The sequence below is a fragment of the Ochotona curzoniae genome, unplaced genomic scaffold (genome assembly GCF_017591425.1).
Source record: "Ochotona curzoniae isolate NIBS_2020 unplaced genomic scaffold, NIBS_Ocur_1.0 contig_1, whole genome shotgun sequence".
Classification (NCBI taxonomy): domain Eukaryota; kingdom Metazoa; phylum Chordata; class Mammalia; order Lagomorpha; family Ochotonidae; genus Ochotona; species Ochotona curzoniae.
In genome coordinates, this window is record NW_024464918.1 from 19247397 (window position 1) to 19266021 (window position 18625).

At 46.9% G+C, this 18625-nt stretch overlaps 1 protein-coding gene across 1 annotated transcript in view; it reads left to right on the forward strand.

Moving 5' to 3' along the window:
* Window positions 1-18625, forward strand: part of FAT2 (FAT atypical cadherin 2) — a 49633-nt gene that overhangs the window by 15374 nt on the left and 15634 nt on the right. Inside the window, exons 8-16 of the mRNA XM_040995187.1 lie at window positions 538-748; window positions 3072-7130; window positions 8520-8716; window positions 10608-10761; window positions 12692-12925; window positions 15367-15750; window positions 15952-16166; window positions 17005-17142; window positions 17727-17870. Of these exons, the coding sequence (XP_040851121.1) occupies window positions 538-748; window positions 3072-7130; window positions 8520-8716; window positions 10608-10761; window positions 12692-12925; window positions 15367-15750; window positions 15952-16166; window positions 17005-17142; window positions 17727-17870 (5736 nt within the window). The remainder of the gene's footprint in view (window positions 1-537; window positions 749-3071; window positions 7131-8519; window positions 8717-10607; window positions 10762-12691; window positions 12926-15366; window positions 15751-15951; window positions 16167-17004; window positions 17143-17726; window positions 17871-18625) is intronic.

Genomic DNA, 18625 nt, shown 5'->3' on the forward strand with positions numbered 1-18625 from the left:
CACATGGAAGGTCCCAAGAACAGACTTATTCAAGGTCAAACAGCTACTTCAGATACAACTAGATTCATAGATTGGTCCTCTGACTTGAAGGTCAGTTTTTCTGGGCTAGTTTATGAGCTGCTGAACACATTAGTATGTATTTAAGGCACTGAGAAGTCCTGCAACAAAGAAAATTGTTTAGCTGCATATTAGTGTTCCTGACATTTACATGACCACAGCACACTTTCGTCCAGCATAATATATTACCATCTTATAGAACCAAGTCTCCTAAGACTGAATTTGGAGAACATTCATTTTCTCCTTATTTTTTACCTTTTTCCTAAGATAGGATTATTCAGTAAAATAGCCAAGCCTATTAATCAACAAATTATAAGAGTATTTCAGGGGGAAAAAAATCCTAGATCAGTGCAAACATTAAGTAAATGAAGTTTAGTTGGGTATATTTCTCACTGGCATTCTATTTTCTTGTCCTTATTCTAATCCCCAGCTCCTTTCATTTCATTTGCTATTCCTTCTGTTGTCCTCTGGGAACTCTAGGTCCGAGACCAGGAAATGCCCATCAAGAGGAACTTCGTGTGGGTGACCATTCACGTGGAAGATGGAAATCTCCACCCACCTCACTTCACCCAGCTCCATTATGAGACAAGTGTTCCCGACACCGTAGCCCCCGGCACCGAGCTGCTGCAAGTCCGCGCCACAGATGCTGACCGGGGAGCTAATGCTGAGGTCCACTACTCCCTCCTGAAAGGTGAGGCCCAGCCCCAGGATCAGAGGGCAGGCAGAGGTGCTGGGGAAACACAAGACTGTGCTACACACATGACTTCACAAACTGTTCAAGCATCACTCTATAATTTGGCAGGTGATAGTTCTAGAGCTCTCTCCAGAACTAGTGTGATCCAAGTGACTGCATTTCCAAAGCTGGTGATAATGAAGACTCTTGAAGTTACTGGAGAATTCATGTACCCATGATAAAAACCACCAGGGACAATATCTGTAGAAGAAACTTATGAAGTCCTTGACTATTTTAATCACAGTAACTCTATACTTGCACCTTAGACAGGACCTGAAATTTAAAGTGTGTAGGCCCAGTTTTACAGTTTCATTTTCTGCTAAGGTCACATATTCTGTGGTTCCTTTCCTCTTGAATATTGATGCAGAAATTCATTGTAGGGATTAAAAGAGAATGTACATTAATTTGTATCAGCAATTTAAAGTATTATATAAATGTGGGGATTAGGAGTATCATTGACTAAGTGTTCATTATAAGTAATATAACGAAAATGACAATATCCAGTATCCACCTCTTAACAATAATTGTCATGGTTGATAATGCATGTTTAATGACACTTAATGACAATAATCACTTTTAATAATGAATGTCTCATAGAGCTAGATGCTGCAGAGAGAGAGATGAACGTGGCCAACTGTCCACTACAACAGAGGACTTGCCCATTGCTTGTCAGTGTTATATACACCAAAACGCACTGCAAAATGTTTGTGAACTTGAGGGATCTCCATAAAGCTCGTGAAAATACGTATTATGAAAACACACTGCAGAAATTTCATAATTTTTGCAGCAAGACAAATGCACCTTTCAATTTCATTTTCTCCAAACTTAACTGAAGTACCCTTCAGCACTTTCAAGGCATCTGAGCTTTTTACATTTTCCTGGTAGGAAAAAAGTAGTTTTCTTATGACAAAAGCCCATTTATCCCTGAATATTTAGTAGCCATATTAGAATGCATTAACTATTTCCTTCATTATAACACAACCACAAAGCAGGCAACAAGAAAACGGCTCAGGAGAGTGGAAGAACCAGATGGGATTTTATGATCAAGTGTAGTTATTTCCTTCGCCACTAAAATAATAATATTTGCACCTATTTTGAAAATGGGAATAAGAACAATGAAGAGAAATATTTCCCAGGGTGCAGGACCCGCCCTTCTAGTGAAGAGGACAGTAACTCAGATGTTACTCAGCCCTGACCTTACAGAGGTAACTAGAGGTGGCCATGTGGCCTGGCAGTTGAGAGACCCACACCCTATATCTAAAGTGTTGGATTTGCTTTTCATCTCTGGCTCCTGACTCCAGCTTCCTGCTAATGTAGACCTTGGAAGACAGCAATCATAGCTCAAGTCATTGGCTCCCTGCTGCTCACATGGAAGACTTAGAATGAGTTCCCAGCTACTAGCTCTCGGCTTGGTCCAACCCTCAGTGACCTTTTGCAAAGTGAGCCAGCAGATGGGAGCCCAATGTCTTAGTCTTTCTCTGCATTTTAACAAAGAAGTTGTGAAAAAGCACTATGTTTGAGCACTCATCCAAATTCCCTGATTGAATGGAGGATAAGTCTTCAGTAAGAAAGACAGAGTCTACTTCCAAGCACATGTTAATATATATATTTTTTTAAACCAAAGATCCTCTAGCAAGTGCTAAACTGATTCACAGCAAGCAATAATGGTTTCCACTGGGGAAGCCTCTATCTTGTTCACATTATGGGTTTTAAGGAAGTATTTATTGACATTCCATTCTTTGTGTAGTGAGCAGCACCTCGGCATTGTAAGGTACCTGGAGGAGCTTCTTGGGAAGGAAGAAGTTTATTGTGTTCTACAGATTGCAGGTTCCTGGTGCAGGGTCAGGCAGCCACATTGGACTGCTGGCTGGGCTGGCCACAGGGAAGCCGGTGCAAAGGAACAACTACACAGCAAGAGCCAGGATGCATGGAGAGGCTGGGGCAGGCCTGGCTCACCCAGCCAACACTCTGAAGAACTGCCTAAGGGAAAGCCCTGTGACCTAGCAACCTCCTGCCAAGCCTGCTTCCTAGACACAACAGGAAGTTGCATCTCCATCCTGGTCCATCAACAATTGAGTTTAGATGTGACCAGCAGCTTGGGTTCGGGGAACCAAACCCTGCTCCATCAGTTGTTTACACTGTTATACAAAACCCAGGGTGACATAGAAAGCAGATTGTGCCCTACTAAAGTTTCATGCAACAGCCTCTTTGCAGACCTAGAAAGTCCAGCTGGTACCTTTGGGGACGCAGCACCCTTATCTTGTCATGTCTTATGTTTCAGGAAACAGTGTGGATTTTTTCACCATCAATGCCCTACTAGGCATCATCACCGTAGCCCAGAAACTCGACCAGACAAGTCGTGCCCGGCACACTCTGACAGTGAAGGCTGAGGATCAAGGCACCCCAAGGCGGCATGCCCTGGCGACCGTGATCATTCATGTGCACCCCTCTGACAGCAGTGCCCCCATCTTTTCCAAAGTGGAATACTTCATCGAGGTCCCAGAGTCCATCCCCATTGGTTCTCCAATCCTCCTCATCTCTGCTACAAGCTCTTCTGAAGTCACTTATGAGCTAAGGGAAGGAAACAAAGATGATGTGTTCTCCGTAAACTCATATTCAGGCCTCATTTCCACCCAGAAGATCTTGGACCATGAGAAAATCTCCTCCTACCAGCTGAAAATCCGAGCTAGCAACATGGCGGGCGCATTTTCTGATGTCATGGTGCTTATTTACATAATAGATGAAAATGATAACACTCCCATGTTCTCAAAGTCAACTTTTGTAGGCCACATCAGTGAAGCTGCCCCATTACACAGCATGGTCATGGATGAAGAAAACAACCCCTTTGTGATTCATGCTTCTGACAGGGACAAGGAAGCCAACTCCTTGTTGGTCTATAAAATTTTGGAGCCAGAGGCTCTGAAGTTTTTCAAAATTGATCCCAGCATGGGAACCCTGACCATTGTATCAGAGATGGATTATGAGAGCATGCCTTCTTTCCAATTCAGTGTCTACGTCCACGACCAAGGGAGCCGCATTTTATTTGCGCCCAAGCCTGCCAGGGTCATCATTAATGTCACAGACGTCAACGACTCTCTTCCCAAGTTCTCAGAACAGATCTATGAAGTGGCTGTCGTGGGATCCGTCCATCCGGGTATGGAGCTCCTGACAGTGCAGGCCATGGATGACGATTCCGAAGTCAGCTACAGCATCAAAACTGGCAATGCTGATGAAGCTGTTGCCATCCATCCCATCACTGGTCAAATCTCTGTGCTGAATCCTGCCCTCCTGGGACTCTCTCGGAAGCTCACCATCAGGGCTTCAGATGGTCTGTATCAAGATACTGCTGTGGTAAAAATTGCTTTGACCCAAGTTGTTGACACAAGCTTACAGTTTGACCAGGATGCTTATAAGGCAACAGTGCAGGAAAATTTACAAGACAGAAAAGCACTGGTAATTCTTGGTGTCCGGGGTAATTATTTGAATGACACCCTCTCCTACTTCCTCTTGAATGGCACAGATATGTTTCGTATGGTCAAATCAGCAGGTGTACTGCAGACGAGAGGCGTGGCGTTCGACCGAGAGCAGCAGGACACTCACGAGGTGGTGGTGGAAGTGAGGGACAACAGGACTCCTCAGCGGGTGGCTCAGGCTCTCGTCAGAGTCTCTGTTGAGGATGTCAATGACAATCCCCCCAGGTTTAAGCATCTGCCTTATTACACAATCATCCAAGACGGCACGGAGCCAGGGGATGTCCTCTTTCAGGTCTCTGCCACTGATGAGGACTTGGGACCAAACGGGAGAGTCACGTATGCGTTTGCAGAAGATTACACTTATTTCCGAATTGACCCCTATCTTGGGGACATATCGCTCAAGAAACCTTTTGATTATCAAGCTTTAAATAAGTATCACCTTAAAGTTATTGCTCGGGATGGAGGGATTCCATCACTCCAGACAGAGGAGAGGGTGCTCGTCACTGTGAGAAATAAATCCAATCCACTCTTTCAGAGTCCTTACTACAAAGTCAGAGTACCTGAGAATATCACGCTCTACACTCCGATTCTGCACACTCAGGCCCGGAGTCCAGAGGGACTCCGGCTCATCTATAACATTGTGGAGGAGGAGCCGCTGATGCTTTTCACCACCGACTTTAAAACTGGCGTACTAACAGTGACAGGGCCTCTGGACTATGAGTCGAAGACCAAACATGTGTTCACAGTCAGAGCCACAGACACAGCCCTGGGATCGTTTTCGGAAGCCACAGTGGAAGTCCTAGTAGAGGACATCAATGATAATGCTCCCACTTTCTCCCAGTTGGTCTATACCACTTCGGTCTCTGAGGGCTTGCCTGCTCAGACCCCTGTGATCCAACTGTTGGCTTCTGACCAAGACTCGGGGCAGAACCAGGATGTCTCCTATCACATTGTGGAGGATGGCTCGGATGTTTCCAAATTCTTCCAGATCAATGGTAGCACAGGGGAGATGTCCACAGTCCGAGAGCTGGATTATGAAGCGCAACAACACTTTCACGTGAAGGTCAGGGCCATGGACAGAGGAGATCCCCCACTTACTGGTGAAACCCTTGTGGTTGTCAATGTGTCTGATGTTAATGACAACCCCCCAGAGTTCAGACAACCTCAATATGAAGCCAATGTCAGTGAGCTAGCAACCTGTGGACACCTGGTTCTTAAAGTGCAAGCTCTTGACCCTGACAGCCAGGACACTTCCCATCTGGAATACCTGATTCTTTCTGGCAATCAAGACCGGCATTTCACCATCAATAGCTCATCAGGCATAATTTCTATGTTCAACCTTTGCAAAAAGCAACTGGATTCATCTTACAATTTGAGAGTAGGTGCTTCTGATGGGGTCTTCCGAGCAACTGTGCCTGTCTACATTAACACCACAAATGCCAACAAGTACAGCCCCGAGTTCCAGCAGCATGTTTATGAGGCAGAATTAGCAGAGAATGCAAAGGTGGGAACCAAGGTGATAGAGTTGTTGGCTATAGACAAAGACAGTGGGCCCTATGGCACTGTTGATTATACTATCATCAATAAACTAGCAGGGGAGAAGTTCTCCATTAACCCCACTGGTCAGATTGCCACTCTGCAAAAACTGGATCGAGAAAATTCAACAGAAAGAGTTATTGCTATCAAGGTCATGGCTCGGGATGGAGGAGGAAGAGTGGCCTTCTGCACCGTGAAGATCATCCTCACAGATGAAAATGACAATGCCCCCCAGTTCAAAGCATCTGGATACACTGTGTCCATCCCATCCAATGTCAGCAAAGACTCCCCAGTCATCCAGGTGCTGGCTTATGATGCAGATGAAGGTCGGAATGCAGATGTCACATACTCTGTGGACTCAGTGGAGGACTTGGCAGAAGAAATCATTGAGGTCAACCCAATAACCGGTGTGGTCAAGGTGAAGGAGAGCCTGGTAGGATTGGAAAACCAGGCTTTTGACTTCAAAATCAAAGCCCAAGATGGGGGTCCTCCTCACTGGGACTCTCTTGTGCCCGTGAGACTTCAGGTTGTTCCCAATGAAGTAGCTTTGCCTAAATTTTCTGAACCTCTCTACTCTTTCTCAGCCTCTGAAGACCTACCAGAGGGGTCTGAAATTGGGTTTGTTAAAGCTGTGGCAGCTCAAGATCCCATCATCTACAGTCTAGTGCAGGGCACCACGCCGGAGAGCAACAAGGATGGCGTCTTCTCCTTGGACCAAGACACAGGGGTCCTAAAGGTGAAGAAAGCCTTGGACCATGAGTCCACCAAATGGTACCAGATTGATCTGATGGCCCATTGCCCCCATGAGGACACGGACTTGGTGTCTTTGGTCTCTGTCAACATCCAAGTAAAAGATGTCAATGACAATAGACCTGTCTTTGAGGCTGATCCATACAAAGCTTTCCTCACAGAGAATATGCCAGGGGGGACCACAGTCATCCAAGTGACAGCCAATGACCAGGACACTGGGAATGATGGCCGGGTGAGTTACAGGCTGTCATCAGATGCTGGCAACAATATCCATGAGCTTTTTGCCATTGATAGTGAAACTGGATGGATTACCACACTCCAGGAACTTGACTGTGAGACCCGCCAGAACTACCAATTTTATGTGGTGGCCTATGACCATGGACAGACCATCCAGCTATCTTCTCAGGCACTGGTAGAGGTTTCAATTACAGATGAGAATGACAATGCTCCCCGATTCGCTGCTGCAGACTACAGAGGCTCTGTGATAGAGAACAGTGAACCTGGGGAACTTGTGGTCACTTTGAAGACGTTGGATGCAGACATCTCTGAGAAGAACAGGCAGGTCACCTGCTATATCACAGGTAAAGATACCTGTCAGATTAGAGGCATCAGGCTGAAAATGATCAGTATAAAGTTCCCAACAACATAGGTCTAAGTCCTGGCCTTGCCTTAATGTTCAGTGTCTCCGTTGTTTCATTATACACTGAATGTGCCTGTTAAGACCTAAGTGGAGAAAGCTCTGAGAACTTCCTATAAATTATTTTGGGTGGGATAGATGGAAGAGAGAGGTATCACTCCCAAATGTTGTCTGTTGTCCCCTGGAAGATACAGGAGGCACCAACTGTTGTGTGATCCATAAAAATACTGTCAGCTGATTTTATAGAGTAAGCATCCTAGCCAGGGCAGGCCTTAGATGCAGAATGCTTCTTAGGTAACCACACGACTCTCACAGTATAATCACTGAGTGTTGGAGTGACAGCACTTCCTTAGATACGATTCCAGCTGGTTTCTCATATTTAACATATGGGAAATCCGAGTTCAGGTTAGGGAGAAGCTCAAGTAAGATCACACTCTGAGCTTGTGAATGGGCCAGGATTAAAACCATACCTGCTCATCTGCTTCTCTGAAGCAAGCATCTGTTGCAAAACTAACATTACTCCGCTTTGTAGCTAACAGGTAAGTCAGCGAATCACTGGTCACAAGGAGCTTCTTCCCATTCAATGTCCTTTCCTTCCCACTCCCTGGAACGTATGTCATCCCAGTCCCGTTAGCATGGCTTCTGCCATCACAGCTGTCCAGCAGAGAGTCAAGGAGCTCAATGTTTCAATCAAGAATCACAGACTCCTGGAGACAGACAGGATCAGAGCTGTCTGAAACAGAGCTGTAGAAGAATAACCCTATCTTCTAACATCACAAAAGTCTTAAAAACCTAATAATTGAACAACAAGTGTCAATGTATAATTAAGTTTTAGACCAGCTTAACTTTGGAACTCTGGGTTCTTGGAAACCCTTATTGATAAAATCCATCTCCCCACGTGCTTGCTTGTGATTGGTATCAAGGAAAGATGATGTATAAGCAAGCAAATTATTCCTATAGCTTCTACACTTAATCTTACCTACAAAATAAAACCCTCAACAGTATTGGTGCTGTTCATTCTTCCTAACCCTGCACTGCTGCAGATGTAGATTCCAGACATTTGGTGTACAGAATTGAGCTTTCTTTCAACTTCTCCCAGTGCCTACCCAGACACAAATAGTTAAGAAACTTGCTCCTCAACATTGTATTTGGGAGTCGTGCCTCTCAGAGACATTTCTGTAGCAAGTTCTGTGACAGGGGTCCCCAGGAAAGGAAGGGCATTGCTGTGTTCCGCAGTAATCCCAGAGGAGCACCTGTCAGCGAGGGGGCTGCCCGTGAAAGCCTGGTTCGGGTCTGTTGTTTGGCCTCTGAAAGCTCTGCCCTTGTCTCTTAGAGGGAGATCCTCTGGGCCAGTTCGGCATCAGTCAAGTTGGGGATGAGTGGAGAATTTCTTCGAGGAAGATCCTGGACCGTGAGCACATGGCCAAGTACTTGCTCAGGATCACAGCGTCTGATGGCAAATTCCAGGCTTCTGTCCCAGTGGAGGTTTTTGTCCTGGACATCAATGACAACAGTCCCCAGTGTTCCCAGGTGAGAGATGTGGAGATAAGCAAGGTAGCACGAGGGGCAGGAGAAAGGAGGACCCAGGGTGCTATCTTTGAAGCTGTCCAATCTTTGACCTTGTTTGCCCTTGCTGGTCATGGAACCAGGATAATTGTAAGCAATTGCTTGGCACTTCAGAAGGATACACCGAATTCTTCAGCAATCACAGTCCACACCTTCTCTTCACCTACACTTCCTAACACATGTCCACTTTTCTGTAAAATACTTCTGGAAGTAAAATAACATATGCATTCCCCAAACACACTGCCATGCCCAATGGGCAAACCTCCTACACCACTGAGCTTGTTAGCAGGGCTCTCAATTATCACACACAGCCAAAGACTTGCCTCTGGAGATGCCCCTCTCCCACGCCCACGTATACATGCCCTCGCATGTGCTTGGCGGACACAGGAGGATGCAGATACCTTCCTTCAGGCTACACACACAGACATGCACCAGGGCAGTAACATTCAGTTAAAGGGGTGTTTTCCTAAGGACCTTGTGATTCAGCCCTAAACTCATGATGATAAATGCGGAGTAGAAGTATGTGTGCGAGCACACGCTTGTAAGTGCTTATCAGGAGAGGAACTGCGCCCTTAGAGAGTATAATCCAACAATTAATTGTCACAGAGTTTTGCTTTTAAACATTTTTAAAAACACAACAGCTAATTTTTAACCTTGGAGTGGCGTGTGTTGCAGATGCAGATAAAGTTAAACTACTGACAATTTTATAACCTCAATTCAAATGTGTGTACAGTGAGACCATGTTTATACATACACATGTACAAAGGATCATCTTGACACTTCATACAAGGCAATATATGCCTACATCCATGTAAGCCTATATTTACTACCTACCACATTCACCCATATACACCCCACACACATGCGAATATGCATATATAAATCAGACATGCTTACAGATGCACTCACATGCTTTAACTTATTTGCACACAAATACATGGTTTGCAACACACGTGCATATGTGTATATCCTATCACTTTTTCTTCTATGTCTCTCCTCCAGTCACAAAGAGCATTGTAAGAAGAGAAAACCCAGGTTATCTGTGCGCATAGACAATGGCCGTTCTGAGGGATCTCAGAGGTGCTGCAGTTTGCCTTCTTCCCTTTTCCCCTCAGCCACCCTTACAACACTGGCAGAAGTAGAACCGGGCCCACTCTGGCATTCCCAAGGATGGTCCTCAGCATAATTAGATTTAGGAGAAAAAGGCCTGGGGAACCATTTACACACAATCCACCTGAGCATGCAGCTTCTACCCAGAGCATGCATGGGGCCCATGCTTGCCCTTGCCCTACAATGGTGGAGACCCAGGATGCTGAGAAACAACCCAGAGAAAGCCATGAGGGAATACGGTGTCAAGGCCTCTGATCTTTCTCTATGTTATAGCTTCAACATGCAATGATGGGGCCACATGGATCCAAGGGGTTCTGTCCTGGGGGTGTGGCCAGGGAGGTGGGTCTGATACCACAACCTTGCCACAGGAGCAAAGAATGAGCCAACACAGCCAGGAGGGGACTGACCTGGCACTTGGGGAAGGCCTAGGTCAGGCCCAGCACACTGATCACACCCAGAAGCTTCTAAGGGCCCCAATGCACACCTTGTAAGAACCCTGCTATGGGCTCTTGGAACTTCTTACATCAATTTCAGTCTTTTCTGGCTTTGAATACTTCTTCCTACTTTCCATTGCCATTTTTCTTGCATTCTTCTTTTTAATAAACTTCCTCTCTGTTTTCCTCCATCCTCTGTTTCTCTGTGTGTCCTCTAATTGCCATCTTAGTTTCTCTCCCTGCCATGTGTTCTCTGTGAAACTATGTTCAGCTCCCTGATTAAGTTTCCCTCTTGGCTTATCTACTTCCAGCTTGTCTACACTGGCAAAGTCCAGGAAGATGTGCCCCCAGGGCACTTCATTTTGAAAGTGTCTGCCACAGACATGGACACGGACACCAATGCTCAGATCACGTATTCTCTGCATGGTCCGGGGGCGCATGAGTTCAAGATGGATCCACATACAGGTAAGTTTTCAGGCAGGTGAGCTGCAGGATCAGGCCAGCCACTGGTTTACTGAATGCCAAGTGCCCAACATCACACCATGCTCTTTGAAAAAGCAGAAATACATCTATTCCTTCATCCTCCATCATGGAGCCATCCAACAGCACACAAACACTAAGTAAACATATACTGGCACTACTTGGGTACTGAGGACATAATCCATAGACAGTCAAGACAAGACCAGGTCTTTACAATCTAGAGGGGAAGGTTGAGTGGTTTGAATTATGCTAAGAAGAAACATAATGCACCAGGGAGCTACGTGGCAGATGTACTTGACTCAGACTTGTGAGTGAGGTTAAGTAAAATTCATCTCATAAAATGTATGGACTCAAGCCATAGGCTCAGAGGTCATAGGGGAAGGGCAATCAAGACAGAAGGAGAGCTTGTACCAGGGTTCAATTTTGGGGGAAAGTAGGCACATCTGAATACCAGAAACAATGGCCTAGAGAAAGGGGAGACAGGGCAAAGGTAAAGGCCTCGGGAAAGGCAAGGCAAAATCGCTCCTTCCACAACATGGGGGGAGTTAGGCAGATGAGTGTCATGGTCAAGGATGTGATCAAGACACCTGTGCTGCAAACTGGATGGCAATCTTGTGGGATTGTTACAAGGAGCAGGCATGGTGGAGCAATGGTGGAGCACCCAGGCATGGCACCCAAGCACAGCTCCTCAGAGTGGTTGCCACCATCGGTCTTGTCCCTCAGAGGTCAAAGCATAGAGACCATGCACACAGGAGAGGCGGGTGGGGCTGAGTCAGCCGAGGGAACAGGGTAAAGGTGTTTACATTGAAAGAGCAGCTCACCCAGGTGGGATTCCTGTCCCACTGCCAGAAAGAAGGTTGTAGGGATGGGCAACCCAGGTCACAAGGGCCAGCTGCCAACACTTGGCTTGGAGCTCAAAGGATGACCCGAAATTCCCCAGCAGGGAGGTGACAGGGGTGTCTGGTTAACAGGGGACAATGTCACCCTTTCTCACACCAGCCTGGATGCGCAGGGTGACTGGGGCGGATCACCTTATCTCTCTGCTACTGTTTGCTCAGCTGTGGGAATGATCAGTGAAGACTTCAAAAGAAACAAAACACAACTGGGCAGGTTTTGAACATGGAACAAATACACAATCATTGTATAAAATTCAAATAACGTAGGTAGGTGTGTATTAGATAGAAACTGGAGCAGCCACATAGCAAAACCCTCCCCCAAAGATAAAGGTTCCAAGTATACATCCCATCAGGTTGTCTTTTCATGTAATTCATAAAACCAGAATATTATTTTTTACTTTTTCCTTCACTCAGTAATACTATCTTGGAGATATGATGGAGGCAGTACATCCTTCTTCAAGTTTGGCTGCGTAACACTTTACTATGTAACAAAATCATAAATATATATAACCATGGCCTTTTTGGGGAAGATGATTTAAATATGTTGTTATAAATGCTACAGAGAGAAAAAAAAAAACTAAATGCTACAAAGAATATCTTTTACACATGTTTGTATTTTGGGGTCATTATTCCATAGTAGATATGTATATATACAGGTGTGTGTTTCTATTTCAAGAGGTGAAGTTATGGGCCAAAGGACAAACATTTCTTATATGTTGTTAAAAGTGGATTGATGGGCCTTTTAAACTGTTGCATGTATAGCTTTTTGAGTATTGTAAATTGATGATGATGGTCATGGAGCACGTTTGGGAGAATTAGGGAGGTGGGTGAGTGGGAAAGGGGACAGGCAGGTCCTCCTCCCTGGCTGTGTGTACGTGGTGTTGGATCCTTTCCACCGTGACTAAATTCTGTGTGGCTACAGTAGTCCCCTGCAGATACTGAGGGCACTTATTCAGGTTATGTGCCTCAGAGAAAGCTCAGTTTCTGCCATTTTTTTTCTTTTCTTTTTTTTTGGCCAGGGGAGCTGAGCACACTCACAGGCTTGGACCGTGAGAGGAAGGAGCTGTACAACCTTGTAACCAAGGCAACAGATGGAGGCGGCCGTTCATGCCAAGCAGACATCACCCTGCAGGTGGAGGATGTGAATGACAATGCCCCACGGTTCTTTCCCAGCCACTGCTCTGTGGCCGTCTTTGATAACACCACAGTGAAGACCCCGGTGGCTGTTGTATTTGCCCGGGATCCTGACCAAGGTGAGTCTGAAAAAGACTGGAGGCTTCTGCACCTGTTCTGCCTCGAGCTCCCTGGGTGGCCTAGGGCAAATGTTAGGCCCAGGATGGAAGCTGCTGGTTCAGTTTGTCAACACTTGAAAGTGGAACATGTCTACAAGCTGCATATCTGAGTACTAAGTGACAGATTTTAGCAATGCTTTGAGGCACATCCTGAGCACTTCAGCTTCGTGTTTCTTCCTCACCTCTTAAAGCCAGAGAACTTTCGATGTTGCTCTTGCTCCCTAAAGGCATTTTTTTTTCTTAAAGATTTTTATTGCAAAGTCAGATATACAAAGAGGAGATACAGAGAAGATCTTCTGTCTGATGATTCACTCCCCAAGTGAGCGCAAAGGCTGTGCCAATCCAAAGCCAGGAGCCAGGAGCTTCCTCCAGGTCTCCCACATGGGTGCAGAGTCCCAAGGCATTGGGCCCATCTTCAACCGCCTTCCCAGGCCACAAACAGGGAGCTGGATGGGAAGTGTAGCTGCCGGGATCAAAACCGGTGCCTATATGGGATCCCAGTTTGTTCAGGGCGAGGACTTTAGCCACTAGGCTACCATGCCAGGCCCCTAAAGTCATTTTTAACACAAACATTTCATCAGAAATACACCCATAGGAACTGTCCAAATCTGATTCATTTGGCACAGACCCCATTAAACCTATTAATTTCTTGATCAGTTTTGTCTGCAGCGAAGCTGAAACACTTTCACTATTTTACATTTTAATTTGTGACAGTATTATTGGGGTTGTATCCCAAAATTTGCAAGGGTAATGGAATTACTATTGACTAATGCTAATACTAATATTAATGTAATTAGTATTGACTGCATAGTGTTTCAATTTTAGTTTTCTGCCATCATGAAATGAATTATAGCCACATTTTCTTGAACCAAACATTGTAATTCCAGGGTATATAACCCCAAAAGGCTCCAGTAATCACACCAGCATGATAATGATGATGACAAAAGTGGGATCGAGATACCCTATGACACTGCACAGTGAATTTAAGATTTCTTAGGGAAAGCGAGCTTTTGCTTAGTGTTAAGAAGGTGAGAGATTTGGCAAGGTCAGGGAATGGGGATGTAGGAGGTTGGTTGCAGGATACCAAGGTGAGCAGTGAGTGAGAAAGTAGAGTAGCTGGACCTGGGCATTATATGTGTGTTGGAACTGACAGGTGCAGGTGGGAAGCCTTGTTTGAGATGTAGGATTAGTTTGATAGGACAGATGCCAGATACTTCAGAGCTGGAGGGCCCCACCAGCCATCCTCATCTACCCCAAAATGGCTACAAGGCCCTGAAGGAATACGATCAGACACTGCTTTTCCAGAGGAAAAGGTGCTCCTTGCTTCCTGGGTGGCTGTTCCTCAGGGAACCACTACTCTTATGGGCCTTCATCCTGCCCTCTGTAACCGCCAGTCTCCTGGACCCCTTGTCTAGGACAGCTCTGACACTAGGAAAGGGGGACCACTTGCCTCTCTAGGTGAAAGAGCCCCAAGTCTCTTCAATCACATGGTCCCAGTCCCACCTTCCTTCTAGGATACATCCTCTCCCCTGATACCAGTTTCCATCACCTCTTCAAAGTGGTTACTTTAACCAAATATCCTAGGCCTGACCAGCAGGTCCTTTTTTTTTTTTTAAAGATGTTATTTTTATTCCTGCCACCTCCTCACCACAGGAATGTCTGTGTGTCGCCATGTGTGTCAGAGATCCTGAGGCATGGCATCTACGCTCATCTGACTGATGGGGTGGGGGAGGAGCTCACAGCTGATCATTAAATGTGGTTATTTTTCATGCACTGTGGCTCTTCTGCAAGCCAGCTGCTTCACCTGGCACCTAGCCCAAGAAAACAGAATCTGAGTCAAGTGGGAGAGACACAGGGCATGGTGATTTATTGACAACTTTCCATGCACTGTTACTTTAATTTTTATGGAAACATAATTGTGTACTCCAAGGAGGTTGCAATAACAGTGCTCAAGTGCAGGCCTCACCCAGCTTCCCCAGGGTCCACACCTTACAGTAATTAGACTGCAACCTCATTTGGCCTTCACCAGTTTTGTTGGACTCCTATTATAGCACGAGTTTGAATGCAGTTCAATGCTACATGATTCCACCTGCAGATTTGTGTAACCAGCATCCCAATCAAGATATAACAAGTATTCTAGGACAACTAGCACCCTATGGGATAGGAGTCTGTTAGCTCGGTCTATTTTCATCTCCAAATAGACAAGGGCGCCTAATCGCCACAGACCATGTTCATACAGCATGACAGGTTTGAAGATCAGACCACAGACTGCCACAGGACTTGGGTCTTCAACACATTAAGTCTGGCTCCAGACCTCCTGTACGCCCAATTTTCACTCCCGCTATACCGCCCGGTTCCTAACACTGCCCCCAGTGAAAACCGCTCCCTTGTCTCCCCAACAGGCACCAACGCCCAGGTGGTTTACTCCTTGACGGACTCCGCGGAAGGCCACTTTTCCATCGACACCACCACGGGTGTGATCCGCCTAGAGAAGCCGCTGCGGGCCAGGCCCCAGGCAGCACTGGAGCTCACGGTGCGCGCCTCAGACCTGGGCACCCCTATCCCGCTCTCCACGTTGGGCACCGTCACAGTCTCCGTGGTGGGTCTCGAGGACTACCTGCCCGTGTTCCTGAGCCCTGAGCATGGCATCCGGGTACGGGAGGATACGCCGCTGGGCACCGAGGTGCTGCACCTGGCCCCTCTCACTCGCCCTGGCTCTGAGAAGAGCGGCTACCGAGTAGTCAGCGGCAATGAGCAAGGGAGCTTCCGCCTGGACACACGTACGGGTGAGCGACGCATGCTCGTCCTGGGGAACCGTAATCCTCAGGGTATATCAGAAAGCTTGTGGAGAAATGGAATTAGAAGATGAGGAGATAAGTCAAAGAGGGCAGCTAAGGGGGTGATGGGTAAAGCCCTATCTCCAAGCCCTGGGCCTTCTGCCCTGGGACTCCACCTGCTCATCATTCCTGGTCATTTGGCTTCTGCAGGGATCCTGTATGTCAACCGGAGCCTGGATTTTGAAACGAGCCCCAAGTACTTCCTTTCCATCGAGTGCAGCCGCAAGGGCTCTTCTGCCCTCAGTGACACGATCACCGTGGTGATCAATGTCACTGATGTCAATGAACACCGGCCCAGATTCCCTCAGGGGCTCTATGGCGTGAAGGTCTTGGAGAACGCAATGGTGGGGGACGTGGTTCTCACGGTAAGGACACTCCATATTGCTTTTGGGGGCAGAGTCTGGGGGGTGGGATCTGGTCACCCACGGCTTGCTTCATCAGATACACTGCAGGCTTGGCTGTGACACACAGCTGCCCAGCTGTCTCAGAGCCATCTGGTAAAGCCAATTCTGAATGAATGGACATGGGACAGGCAAGCCCTGGTGAGAGAGAAGAGACAGACCTCAGTGGTCTCCCAGAGGCTCCAAAATCAGGGATGAGGGGAGTGGGACAATACCTCTTTGCACTTGATCATGAAGTTGCTCCCTCCTTGCATGCCCATTCCCACAGTTCTCTATGAGCCCCTTTATCCTCCAGCCATGTAGGCATGTGCCTTTCCCACCTGGTACCTTCTGGAATTTTGCATCTTCAGAGTCCCACTGTTTGTCCTGCTTGGAAGGCATCTTCATCCCACAATCCCTCCTGACCCCTGTGAACTTCACAAATCCTTGTCCACCCTCTCTCCCTGGAATGTATCACTACTCTGTGCTCCCATCACACTGTGTCCTGGATTACACTCACCCACACCAGACGTTCAACTTCCTGCAGGCATATTCATTTTGGCATATTCATTCCTCCCCACAGGACAGGTCCCAGCAGCCTATCAGGATGAATGAGTGAGTGAACCATGGCATGCTAAAGTCTATGCTAGGATATCAGTGAAGACACTCTCTTGGCAGGAGTGGACCACAGACTGTGGACCAGAGACTGCCAGACCAATAGTAGCCACTGGGTCAGGCTCACATGGCTTGCCTGCACTCCAGACTAAGGATTCTCTTCCAGTCCCTCTTGACCCTCCATTTACAACTGTTTCCCCACTTGCAGGTGTCAGCAACGGATGCAGATGGACCCCTAAATAATGCCATTACCTATAGTCTCGTAGAAGGGGACCAGCTTGGGCACTTCACCATCCATCCCAAGAAGGGGGAACTACAGGTGGCAAAAGCCTTGGATTGGGAACAGGTGAGTCTTGGAGGGAGGTGGCCCACCCGAGCTCATCCCAGCAGAAAGTCATGCTGCAAGCCCAGAAGGTGAACTGCCACTCCACCTGACACTTGCCCAGGAAGTGGAGCATCTCCCACTTGTTCCTTGTCTGGGGCCTCCGTGGACGGTGAGGCCAGGGACAAGGAGAAGGACTTGTCACTTGAATAACCCTTAGCTTTCTCTGAGGAGCTCAGATCACTTCTCCCAGTGGCCAGGGATCATAGTCCATGACAGTAGCAGTGACTATTTGCTGGGTGCCTGTTCTTGCCAGCTGGGTTGCTAAGTGCTTTGCATGCGTTATGACATTTAATCCTCAAAGTAAACTGAGGAAGTGAGCATAGTCACCCCTCCCCCAGTCTCATAGCTGGCAAATAGTGGAAATTGAAACTGCATTTATTTCTGCCTCACTTCAGCATCTGAACTCCAAAATGCCAGGCATGGTCAGTTCGGGTGGGCATAGAACAATGTCTCCAAGCTTACATTTCTGAAGATCTTTGCTGTGAGTCAGCGAGGCATAAGTGAGGGGCCTCATTGCTAACTCTCCACTGGGCATTTTACAACAGACCCCTAGCTATTCCCTGAGGCTCCGAGCCACAGACAGCGGGCAGCCCCCTCTGCATGAGGACACAGATGTCGCTATCCAAGTGGTTGATGTCAATGACAACCCGCCAAGATTCTTCCAGCTCAACTACAGCACCACCATCCAGGTGAGCTCAACGCCCTCTGTCTGTTTCCCTCCAAAGGGGAGGCACTCTTCAGTGACTTCATCCTCCCACCCACCAAACAAGGCCTGTCACCTTGCTGCCCTAAGGATAACCACACTGATGAAGGGGGATGGACTGTGGGATTAGAAACCCTCAGGCCCTGGTAGGTACTGTCACATCCATTAGTTCCGCTGAGGTTCACAATAGCCATATATAGTAGGGGGTGCCCACTGTACAGGTTTAAGAACTGAAGGTGAAAAATGGACCACAACTAGAATGTGGAAACCTTGGGAATCTAAATCCAGGAGATGGTGCAGATTCCAGGTAATTGCCACCAGGTCAATGGTTTGCAATATGATTTGGAGGAGCCATAAAGCTCTGAGTGGGGATTGGCAGGCCCTAGAAGGAAAGGATGCTGGTAAGATGGGCAAGGCCCATGCACATCACCCAGGCTAGTTCCACTTTTGTATGTTTTTACACATTCTGGATATTAGAATGATTTGGCAAAAAAAAAAAAATTAGATGACTAAAAATTAAGTCATAATGCTTTCTTATATTGCCTAATAAGAGAGTATATCAAAAATTACATTTTGGCATACATTATTTCAGTAAGAAAGTAATAGCATGGCATTTGCTCAACATCCATGAAATTCCCTCACCTTCTCCCTCTTAGTTTCAAATTGGCTGCTACAGACCCAGCACCATAGCCTCTTGCCTAATCATCTTCCAAGGTACATTGGAAGGACTCTTCTTGGAAA